The sequence below is a fragment of the Ursus arctos genome, unplaced genomic scaffold (genome assembly GCF_023065955.2).
Source record: "Ursus arctos isolate Adak ecotype North America unplaced genomic scaffold, UrsArc2.0 scaffold_13, whole genome shotgun sequence".
In the NCBI taxonomy this organism is placed as follows: domain Eukaryota; kingdom Metazoa; phylum Chordata; class Mammalia; order Carnivora; family Ursidae; genus Ursus; species Ursus arctos.
The window spans coordinates 26,976,394-26,988,719 of record NW_026622797.1 but is presented as its reverse complement, the minus strand read 5'-3'; the positions used below and the strand labels follow the sequence as shown (position 1 = coordinate 26,988,719).

The following is a 12,326-nucleotide window of genomic DNA, read 5'->3' as shown; positions in this document are numbered from 1 at the left end:
TGAAACTTCAGGAGTCACATGAGTGCTCCCAGGCCTGAGCTAAGACCCCCGTGAGCGTGCGGTGGGGGGAAAGTGTGAAGGCTGCTTGTGACACTTTTTTTTTTTTTAAAATATACCAACTGCTGAGAAAAGCACTTTTTGTCATAATGATGAAAACTAATAATATGGGACTATTTATTTCCCAGGTTGGCTCACCTATACCTCAGGAATCTTATTACTGCAATTTCTGTTTACAGATTGCTGTTGCACCCATAGTTTGAAATAACTGATAATCTAAAGCAAATTAAAAAAAGAAAACACTGTGTGATCAAGAACAGACACCCTGGGCATAACAACTGCCTTATTAATAAGTACTGGTTCTAAAACATTTAAATCTTCTTAAAAAAGAAAGGCCACATCTCCTTAAATTTCAAAACAATGAGATGTGCTCATAAAATAACAGCAGCGATCTCTCTGGCCCACGCCTGTGTTCATGGCTAGAAAACCCTGCAGTTCAAAAACCTAGTCCTATTCTATGATCTTCAGTTAAAAAAAATAATGCTGATTCTGTTTTTCAATTTTTAAAAGCTACATAAAGGTGAACATAAGTGTGTGTGTGTGTGTGTGTAAAATAAATTAAGTTTCTGGGAAGAGAGGCGTTTTGCATTCAAACATATTGAAATATCTGCTCAAAATTGTCAACTTTTGATAAGGACACCCCGTCCCTGAGACCCAGCAGCTTACTCAAGCCAATAGGTGACCTGTTCGTCATGTGCAATATTCGGAAACCTTATAACCCTGCTTCTCCACACGTCCGACCCGTCAGCGGGCACGATCAGCTCTTTCCGCCAAGTTTCCGGTTAAGGCCACCTCCTCTCAAAGACCTTCTGTGACCAGTTGGTATACGGTCACCCACTCTTGAGCACGTTGCCTTGCGTGAATTTTCTAATTTGTGTCTTTGCTGATTTGTGTACCGACCTTCTCCCCAAACTAGACTCTGGCACGAGTCATTTGCTGTCGCCCAGAGCAGCTATGAGTCTGGCTGCCTCCATCTTCAACCTCTACAGTGAATCCCTGGGGCCCCAAGCCCAAAGCCTGGCACACAATACATGTTCAATCAGTATCTGTTTAATAAAACTGTTACAAGAAATAGATGCCTGAAGCAGTAATTGCTCATTTCCTGTAGAGATGTGAGGAATAGAAGCACATAATGACAACTTTATTTAGGTAGCAACGAGTCTCTGACTTGGTACAATCTTCACCATAAGTATTAAACTTCGTGATCTAAGGAAAAACTACAATTGTATTTTAATCTTATCATCTTAAATCAAATCAGGTGTCGATCTTTATGTAGGATATTACTGTCACTGTTAGTTGCAAAGATACATTCGTTTTCCAAATGAAAAATACAACCACTAGCATAAGAAGGCCGATTCCCTTAGATATTAAATTGTGTAATTTTTCTTCATGCATTTTTAAAATTTGAAATTTATTTTTATCACTTTTTAACTTTTGTTTAATATTGCGTGGAAGGTAAGAATTCTGTGGTGTGGTCTCAAAGGCAGACTACTAGACTTAGGAACTTAAATCAATCTGTACAGATAAACAGATGATAGACATACATGTACCTGTATATGTATGTGTACATATGTGTGTATTTGTACCTGTAATTTGTGTTATATAGATATAGATATCTACATATGTATATATAAACATAAACACACACATGCATATATGCAGTGTGTGTATATATGCTGCCTATGTGCCACTCAGAATTACACAAAATTGGATATACTACGGAAACATTTTTATCCAAAACATAAGTATATATTCAAAAAACAGGGATCAGTGTCATCTTCCACTATTGTAAAGTTTCGCTTTTAAAGAAATGTTTTGATAAAATAACCATATTTATATTGATACATCAGAAACTCTAAGGGGAGGGGGTGTGCCTGAGTGGCTCAGTCCTTAAGCATCTGCCTTCAGCTCGGGGCGTGATCCCAGGGTCCTGGGATTGAGCCCCCAATCAGGCTCCCTGCTCCACTGGGAGCCTGCTTCTTCCTCTCCCACTCCCCCTGCTTGTGTTCCCTCTCTCACTGGCTGTCTCTCTCTCTGTCAAATAAATAAAAATCTTTAAAAAAATTAAAAAGAAAAAAAAACTCTGAAGAGGGAAAACAGAGAAGTTTATAATTTGTGGAGATAAAAAAAGGCCAGAGATTAGCTGATGGAACAGAAAAGATAAAACATTTCTGGAAGAATTAAGGGAAATACTCACAGTATTCTTCTGGCAAATGATTTCCTGAAAAATGAGAAAAGGAAAAAAAAAAAGCAGAAGTTAATACAATTTAATTCAATAATTAATTTAACTATTTGATGTAGGAACATGTATATTAACAATTTTATTGGCAATTAGAAATTTCAGGGAGTATACCATAAATTCCTGTATCGGAAAAATTTATAATCTGACGGAAATGAGAGAACATAAAGGCATTCTCAATGGTTTAAAGGAAACAGTACATTGTATGGTGACCAACATAACATAATTTTAAAAAATCAAGGAAACAGTACAACCATATAAAATCCAAAAACCTAATAATCTAAAAATCATTCTTGCAGACTATGTACACACAGAATTATCAGCCACGATCTTTTTAGGAAAAGGCTAAAAGGAGTCCAGTTTTCCTATGTACAACATCACTCACACTCTGGGAGAGGACCATGCTGTCTCCTAGGCAAATCCACACATATGTAAGATCATCTGACAATAAACAGTCACAAATATAATTTACATATTGTTCAATAAAAAGTGGAATGTGAGAAATACACTGAAGGCAGCTTCCCTTTCTTCTAGGTCGTGAGGAGTGAGATCGTGCAAATAACGTAGCTATCCTGTGTCAGGTGCATAAAAAGCTCTTGATAAAGCTAGCTGTCATTATCATTATTTCTGGATGTTTGAATAAGTAGAGGCATAGAAGAGACAATGTGGAAAAGCCTATGGCATAAAGGCTTCACTGAGGTTGGGGAATCATGATTTAGAAAGAGAAATGGGACAGAATTTTGGAAATGATGGCATGTATGTTGTCATGGAAACAGGGAATGTGAGGCTTTTGTGACGCCTCAAGGGTGGGTCCATCTGGCTAAGAAGAAGAGCCAGATCTGGTGAGGTAAGGAAAGAGCAGAGGAGCGGTTCAAAGTCCAGCCAACTGGCCATCATTCTTCATCCCAAGATCAACACGGGGGCAAAGGGGAACTGACACGGTCTTTGGCTTAGAGCAGTATGTAGGATTTTTGAGTGTTTAAGGATAACAGAAGAGTAAATAAAAAGCTATAGAGGAAGGAATGGTGCTGGGTAATTTTGAAAGCCATAATAATATATACAAAATAGTACAAGGGGCCCTTCAGTACTTCACAAAAGGAAAAAAAAAAGAACACGTACACATTTAGAAAGAAACATTACATGCCTGGGTCCACATGCATGTATGTACACATATGCTAAGTCAAAAGAGTAATACTGCAGCAAGGCCTCGCGTTTCCGAGAGAAAGAGGACGTTACTAAGAAGTAAGGAAGTCTGGGAAGATCAGCAGAGAAGGTGGAGCTCAAGATAAGCCAAGGAGGACAGACTCCTTCCAAAGGCAAAGCAGGAAGGTGGATATCCAAGTTAGAGGATCAGAAACACCAAAGGCCCCTTCAGGGAACAACACACATTATCATCAGGGGCTAGAGAAGACAGTTCATTTAGGGAAGTATAAAGGAGAGGGTTAAAGAGGTATATGAAAAAGATCTTGAATTTAATCATTAGACTAAGAAGAAAGTTCATTTTGGCATGTACCAATAATTTTAGAAAGTTATTTGGGGCCTTACTGGCGAGGGCCCTGAATGCCAAAATACTTTGTTTTGTGAGCAGTTGGCAGTCAAAATGTTTTTTAAGGTGAGCAATATACATAAAGAAGTATCAGCACACATTGGGACAATGTAATAGCAAAGGCTGGGAACACCCTCAATGTCTATCAGCTAGAAACTGGTTGAGTAAACCATGGTATGTCTGTTCAATGGAATACAAATGCAGCTGAACAAAGAACGTGGAAGTTCTTTATGCAGCGATATGGAAAGATCTCCAAGATATACTGCTAAGTGAAAAAAAGAAAAGTAAAGAATGGTTCCTAACCTATGCTCCTACTTATGTATCAAAGGGAGAAAAAGAAAATGTTCATTCATAAAATCTCTCTAGAGGAAGATACAAGAATCTAGTAATAGTGGTTCCCAGTGGAGGGGGAGCTGGCTGGGTGGGGGCCAAAGATGAGAGAATGACTTTTCACTAGATATCCTTTTGCACTTTTAAATGTTTTTATCAGGGGAACGTGTTACCCAAGAAAGACAAATATATAAAAGGTAAATCTTGTTAAAGTTTAAAAAAAATACTAATTCGATGGTAGTATTTAGCATCGGAGGGAAAAGAGCATTTAGGTGGCACTGCAAAAGTACAGGGACGTCAAAATAAGGGCTTGGACGATAGTGGTGCACAGGGGACAGAAATCATGAGACGGATGAGTGACATTGCGGAGGAAGATTCAAAGTGGCTTTTCCACAGGTGTTTCATAGGTAGTTAGTGCATCTCTCTTTCTCCACCCCCTTCCCCTGCGTGCTATCTCTCTCTCTCTCTCTCTCTCTCACACACACACACACACACAATCATTCATGAAAAAATAACTTACAAAAAGGCTGGATAATCACAACGCCAGGAACACAGTATGCAGAATTTTCCAAACTTGATTTATGGAGCATCTCTTCAGAGAAGCAAACCACAGTCTTTCAGACACTGCTCTCTTGTAATAGTTAACACCCCCCACCCCTGCCTCCCTCTAAGTAACAAGGGAATGCCCTTCTCTTCTTCCTCTACCACACAATATCCCCTGTGCATTGCATAAGACGTCTGTGCTTTGTGAAGGTGCCTTCAATGACACCCATCTTCCCAAAAGAAATAGATGATGTCCTTATTTCTGCCACCATTACCCCCATACAGACCTCTATGACAGCAACACATGTACCGATTGCAAACATGTCATCACATGACTCTCCCATTCCACATCATGAGCAACACAGATGTTTTATTCATCTTCATACCCCACTGGTTGCCTAGTAAATCAAATGGCATACAGTAGGTGCTCAATAAAAGCATGAAGACATGAATAAGTTAATGAAAGTATAAAATACTGGCCTATGAATCACTGTAGAATTGTGTAAGTCCTGGCTCTGCTCCTGACTAGCCATCTGTCATTTCTCCTCTCTCTAATGTAACACACTAAGAGTTGGGTTGAGTGATTGCCTGTCTCTTCCAACTCTGTGTTCTAGCATTTGCTTTTGGTTAAAGGCCTATCATAATGAGCACTGTCCTTGTACCACAGGAAGGAGAGATGCCTTCATGCCCAGCACAGGAGCTCCCCTACCAGCATCTGTCTCTTGGTGCACCGGGCGCAGAAATGGAGGTAGTAATTAAGGGAGCAGCGAGGAACACTGAGCAGGCTCAAGGCTCCCTCTGCTTGGCACTATAGAAAATAAGCTGCTGCTGGCTTACAACCAACATGCTACATCTTCCTGAAGCATGGCTTGTTGGGATAACAAGCCTCTGACATGTCTTCTTTGCTTTCATTTCATTTTGCAATATAACAGATTTGGAAACAGTATTAAAATCATCCCACGAAAAATCTCCCCATGAAATATGAAGTGTGTGTGAGAGCTCTGCTGAACCAGAGACAGGACAGAGTGCCATGATTTACAAATCAATGGTCTGTTATCAAGTAAGCAAGACGCTTATGGGAAGGTCTACAGGCAGCACTTCCTATTAAACGGGCGCGGGTTTATTGCTTCCGGTTCACTACTAAGTTGTTAAACTACTTTATAGGGTCATATTTTCAAATGATTTTTTCCCCTAACATTTACGGAGTGTGTAATTTATACTACTAAGTTAGCTGCTATTTAGAAGTACTGAAAAGAACCCAATAAAAATTCACCGTTAAACTAAAAAAATCATAGGATCTACTGAATTCTTATTAACTATTGCTTATGTTTTGTAGAAGCTAAATGAATATAAGTTATTCTCTTGAAGGAGACAGAGTTTACTCACAGTTTATGATGTAACCTTACATGACACATCCACTCTGAAGAAAAAAGGGCAATTTGTGCATTTCAACTCATACAACTCATACAAATAAACAGCAGACAAGACCTCATAAGGTATCTACCTACCCAGGCAGACTAGTGAATGTTAATGTGTATGAAACCCACTGAAGGAGAAAAAAAGGAGGAAGGGGAATCAATTTAAGACACAACTGCTGCATTTCACATCATTGCATAAAACTTCATCTAAAGTGCCTCAAAGTAAGACAAGAAAATAAACTTCAGTTCCTTCCCAGTGAAATGTTTTGAGGATGCATTACCTCACCGCAGCTTCAAACTTGTCTGAAGTCTTTAGGGGCCTTCTGGTCAGCGCACCCCCTGCCTGTACCGAAAAACCGAAAAATGTTTTTTCCCCCCATTCTCCAGTACCCTTCGATAACCAAAGAGGGAAGAAGACAAAAGAGACAATCTAATCTAGCTCTCTTTGCGAGGGAAGACAAAGACCACTTTTGATAGCTATTTGGGACAATATAACTTCGAAGGGGTCATTTTCAGGATAAATAAATGGAGTATCTCCAAAATTGGAAAGTGTTTGTGCCTAGAATTTAGGTAATTACAGCCAGGGGAAGGAAGTGGGAACAGCTGGTGTGGGGTTGCCAAGTTAAATTGATTCAGGGTGGGAGAAGCAGAACTAGCAAGCAGGATCTCCGTTTCCTGAAGGAAAAGGAGCAGGCTGGGAGTTCCCGGCTGGGAAAGAATGTGGCCCCCAGCTGGTGACCTTCTGGGTCCTCCCTTCTAGTCCCTCTTCCTGTCCAAGGGGAACTGGGCAAGTTTTCCACCAAAGTTGGGTAAAAGAGGAATATTTCTTATGCTCCCCAGCTCCATTCTCTTACCTAACTTCAAAACAAGACTAGGAAATATTAGAAGGGCTGTTGTGAACACCCTGGGCCTCACTGAGGAGGCGGGACTCATCCTTACTCACGAGCCAGCTTAGGAAGAAGACTCCAACACAGGTGTCACAGAACCAGCCCGTGTTTAAAGTTAGGAAACGCATATACTTGTGCTTACACATTATGCTTGTATAAAAGCTCAAGATAAAAAAAACAACAAAAAAACCCAAAAAACAAACAACAACAACAACAACAACAAACCCTTCAATAATCTAACAAGAATCCAGAGAATTATAATTTTACAGGACATATGAAATCAGCATGCAGACTTAGAAGTACACGCTATGACAAGTCAGACAATATGGGGTTTGCCCTTCTCTGACACCATGTCCCTCTAAGTCACTGTATCTCTCTGGGTTTATTTCTTATCAGTAAAGAAAGTATCTTTTATCTGCCTAATCTATGTAGTAAGTACCTAATTTGTCTATCTCCTTGGATTATTTTTAAAGAACAATTGAAATAGGCTTATGAAAGTACTTTAAGCATTTTAAAGACATACACAGTATAAGTATTAATATTATCAAGGCAAACAACCCCAATTTGGTTCCTATTTTACCAGATCTAGAGACACTGTATACCTGTATTGTTTTGTGATCAGGGGTGAGAACATCTAATTGGACCAGATTATTCAAATGCAGTTATTTCTTAAAAAAAAAAAAAAAAAATCAGCATTTGAAACACCATCACTAAAAGAGCCCGTTAAGAATCATCAATTTTTAACAGTATGGCAGTTCCTCAAAAAATTAAAAATAGAATTACCATATGATCCAGCAATTTCACTTCTGGATTGAGAGAATTGAAAGCAGGCTCTCAAAGAGATATTTGTTCACCCATGCCCCTAGCAGCGTTATTCACAATAGCCAAAAGGAAGAAGTAACCTAAATGTCAATCAGTAAGTGAATGGATAAAACAAAATGGTATATGCATACAATGGAATATTATTTAGCCTTAAAAAGGAAGGAAATTTGGATACATGCTATACCATGGGTGAAACTTGAGAACTATCATAGTTGTTCATTCAAACAGTTCTGTGGTCCTTATGATGCCTTATCTGCAGGTGCAGAGAGACCCAATCTCCTTTAGAACTTATTGTGAAAAATTGGATATTAAGTCTGTTTTTCTGATATTTATTCAATTCCATTTAAAGCAAATTAGGATCGTTATGAAAAGAGTAGTGATGTCCTTGTTGTCAATTTCAGTGATTGTGCCAGTTTCTAGTAAATTGCTGAGGCCATGAGGATAATTTTTGGTACAATTACCTTGAAAGAGCAAGAAGGAATACTTCTCTACACACAAGATAGGTGTCTGAAAGCCTCCTGACTCCCACCCAAAGGGGCAAGGTTTGCCTGAATTCTGTTCCCTTTTGTTCATTATAAATAAATGATCCTTCTGTGCAAGTTGATCTCTGTGGCACACCAATCCATCACCCAATTTAGGTCCTTGTAGAATGCATCCTTGAAATTTTTACTGAAATTTATGTGGAAAATGTGATTTACTGTACAGCTTTCGGTTCACTACTAAATTGTTAAACTACAGAGTCATATTTTCCAATGATTTTTTTCCTAACATTTACTGATTGTGTAATTTATACTACTAAGTTAGCTATTTAGAAGTACTGAAAAGAATCCAATAAAAATTCACTTAAACTAAAAAAAAATATCAGAAACCATTGGTAAGATACAAATGTTGATTTCATACACAATTCGAATTAAAACGAAATTCCTCATAGTAATTAACTTTGACAAGGGAGGTAAAACTTTAAGAAGAGGAACTGGGGATGTAAGAGGGGAAAAATTGATGGGTTTAAGAACACTATAGAATCTGACTAGATTCACCAGATACAAGTGGTGTTACAAATGCTGGTTTGTGTACCTAAGATTTCATGCTAGTCAGATCGCAATCTAGAAAATACTAGATGCACTGAGGCAGAGTAAGAGTTTCCACCATCACATAAATGTGTGATATACTCAGGGAGATAGGGAAGGAGTAAGCATGTAGATAGATTGCTGCAGAGAACAGTCTATTAAGGAAAATCCCATCTGTAAAATAACTCTTCAAGCAATGATTACCGAGAAAAATACAACTAAATTTCTTAAAAAGGGAATAATCTCACATAATCATTACTTTTCAGCACAAGCTCTGTCACCACTAACTGATATGCATATCAATCTCTAAGATATATTTATTCTGTAGTAGATAAAATGGGAATAAAGCCCATCTTGGTGCAGAAAGATCCAAATGCATCTGAGCCTTTTTAATCACAGTTAGAACACTAGGAAAAAGGGGCGCCTGGGTGGCACAGTCGTTAAGCGTTTGCCTTTGGCTCAGGGTGTGATCCCAGGGTCCTGGGAGCAAGCCCTACATCAGGCTCCCTGCCCCACTGGGAGCCTGCTTCTTCCTCTCCCACTCCCCCTGCTTGTGTTCCCTCTCTCGCTGGCTGTCTCTCTCTCTGTCAAATAAATAAATAAAATCTTAAAAAAAAAAAACACTAGGAAAAAGAAATTAAAAACGATTTGGGGATTCAAATGCCCAAAGTATGTGTAAATTATCCTGACAGACATAGGAAATAACAAACGATCGCAGACTTCTTCCTTAAAAAAAGAATTAATTGTGAAATATTTCAATTATATAAAAAGTATAGAAATGATCACACACCCATGTATATACCACCTTGACTCAGAAATCTAATATTACAGGTAAACTTGAAGACTCTTGTCTCCCCCCAACCCCCCGCCGGTTCTATTCTACACCTATCCCCCAAGGTGGTAACTATTCTGAATTTGACGTTTGTGATTCCCATGCATACGTCAATCCTCTATAACACAAATAGGAATAAAAGCACCGTCTTGCATGTGATTAGATTTTGTATGGATGGTATCATACTGCAAACATGCTTCTGTAATTCGTTTTTGCTCTCAACACTGTTTTTGAGATATATTGATAGTGACACTTAAAGCTCTAGTTAACTCATTTTAAGTGCTCTATAATGTTCCACTAAATGACTATACCAGAAGGTATTTGTTCATTCTCTTGTTGATAGGTATTTACCAATTCCTTTGGGGGGGGGGTTATTACAAACAATGTTAATATAACATTCTTGATTAGATCTTCTTCTGCATGCCAGAGACTCTCCTCGCAGTACACATCCAGAGACAGAGCTGCTGAGGGTTGGTGCCCTGCTCATCTGACAATATTAGGTGTTGCCAAATTGCTCTTTGGAAGTACTGCCAATATCCCCTCCCACCAGCAATGCCTGTTTCCCACTCTCCACAGCCTCGTCATGGGCATTTTAACTGTTGACTATCTGATGGTGTGCCATGCTATTTCCTTGTTTTGTTTTGCTTTGTTTTCATAAGCAGCATTGTCTAAAGTGAGTGGGGAGTGGCCTAAAAGGAAGAAAGGGAGCTGAAGAAGGGAAAAGGGGGAAGAATCTCAGGAACCAGAGCTGCAAGCTGTTGTTAAACAGGAATTTCTGATGATAGTAGAAATGGCTCATTAAAATAATTTCCACACTCTACACAACAGCCGTTCACTTCCCTCAAGTCCTTTCTGATGTCAGATGCATTCTGTGTGTCTGCCTCACAGCTCATTGGTCAGTAGTGTCTAGACTTAACTCTCCCATTTACTGAGGGACCCAAGTGGAAGTCTGATCATTTCTGTAATGCATGAAGTTAATCTGAAAAAAACTGTTTCTGCCATTTCTTATTTTCAAGGAAATATAAGTCTTAGCATAGAGTCCCATTCACAGGCACCTAAGAAGTTGTCATGATATTTATTTAAAGAAAACTGTGAAAATGTTGTTGTTAACACGCTAAGGGGAATAATATCAACTTCTCTTTCTCAATGCGCATGATCTTTTTTTTTTTAATTAATATTTAAAAAAAATTAAACATTTCATTCTTCTAAGATAGTACTTGTGATTTCGAACGGACACAAATCTTATTGCGAGTATGTGATTTAATTAGATTCTCAATATCCTTTCATACGAAAACTCAGACATGGCTTTCAGGTACTTTATGGTTCCTATCAATTATTTTTTAGGAGCTTAAACTTTGAAGTTTTTTCCTATGATTTTGTCCAGAGAATTTGCTGCCAATGAGAAACTGCTCTCTTCAACAAAGAGCAGCAGATGAAATTAAACTGATACAGCCGTACTTTCTAGATGTCCAAAGAATCAACCTAAGGGAAGCTAGCTATGTGACAAGAATAGCATTCTCATTCTGTCTTTGCCCTATGAAAACAGGGAGATGCTCTGTTTTAATTTTATTAGGCTAATGTATACAGAATATCTTACGTATAATAACTCCTGTTCTGCCTTATTTCACAACAATTTTCTTTTCTATTGGTAGAAGGCAGGGATTACACCTATAATGAACTGCAAGAGAAATTAATAAAATTAAACACACACACACACACACACACATTTTTTTCAATAGCAGAGGACCAGAAAAATTTCTAGGGCTCAGGGGAAATTGTTAGACTGAAAAATATACTTTCTATTCCAGAGACCTTTGTCCTCTGCAACAAGACACTTATTTGGGCTAGGAACAAGCTTAAAAAAAAAAAAAAAAAAAAAAAAGGCCAAAGCTGAAGTTAATGGAAGGAGGGAAAGAAAAGAAAGGATGAGTATTGCATGGAACAACTCTGGGGGGGCAGACATAGTTGATGGGTTTTCTAAATGAACACACCGAGCAGGGAAAGTCGGATATCCTTCTAACTAGAAGAAATTGCAATAAAGTTTAGTGGTTCAGAGGGTGGGCTTTGGAGTCAGGCAGACCTAGGCTTTACTTTACTAGCTATATCACCTACGGAAAATGATTAAATTTATTTGAGCCTTAGTTTGCAGTTCTATAAAATAGTGATATAATAGGACATAATATACCCCACAGGGATGTTCTTAGAATTAAATGTGAAAATGTTTGTGGGGAAAGCACAGAGGAAGTGTTCAGTTACAAGCAGCTATTATATACTAGATAAATGAGTATATTTAAGCTGGACTAGCCTTTTTAAAGAACTACTGTATTCACATACCAGTAACACTTCTAAACAAAGGCTGGCAAAAAGCAATTAAATAAATGGGTGTATTTATGCCATACAAATTTCTGATACGATTAGCTTCAACCCTTTCTCTCAAATATAATTTTAATTCAGTTTTTAAAAATTTCCCCAGGAAAGAATAGTCAGAAATGAAATCACCAGATACCAGCAGGGCAAGAATAAAAAGAGGGTAGAGTGAAAAATGTCTAACACAACACTGCTTGCTTAGAATTCTTAATGTAAAG

The 12,326-nt window shown here is 38.3% G+C and overlaps 1 protein-coding gene across 1 annotated transcript in view; it reads right to left on the bottom strand.

Annotated features, from left to right (window-relative positions):
- The window catches only part of MAP3K5 (mitogen-activated protein kinase kinase kinase 5), a 190,631-nt gene that overhangs the window by 118,329 nt on the left and 59,976 nt on the right, over window positions 1-12,326 (bottom strand). Inside the window, exon 3 of the mRNA XM_026504878.4 lies at window positions 2,255-2,278. Within this exon, the coding sequence (XP_026360663.1) occupies window positions 2,255-2,278 (24 nt within the window). The remainder of the gene's footprint in view (window positions 1-2,254; window positions 2,279-12,326) is intronic.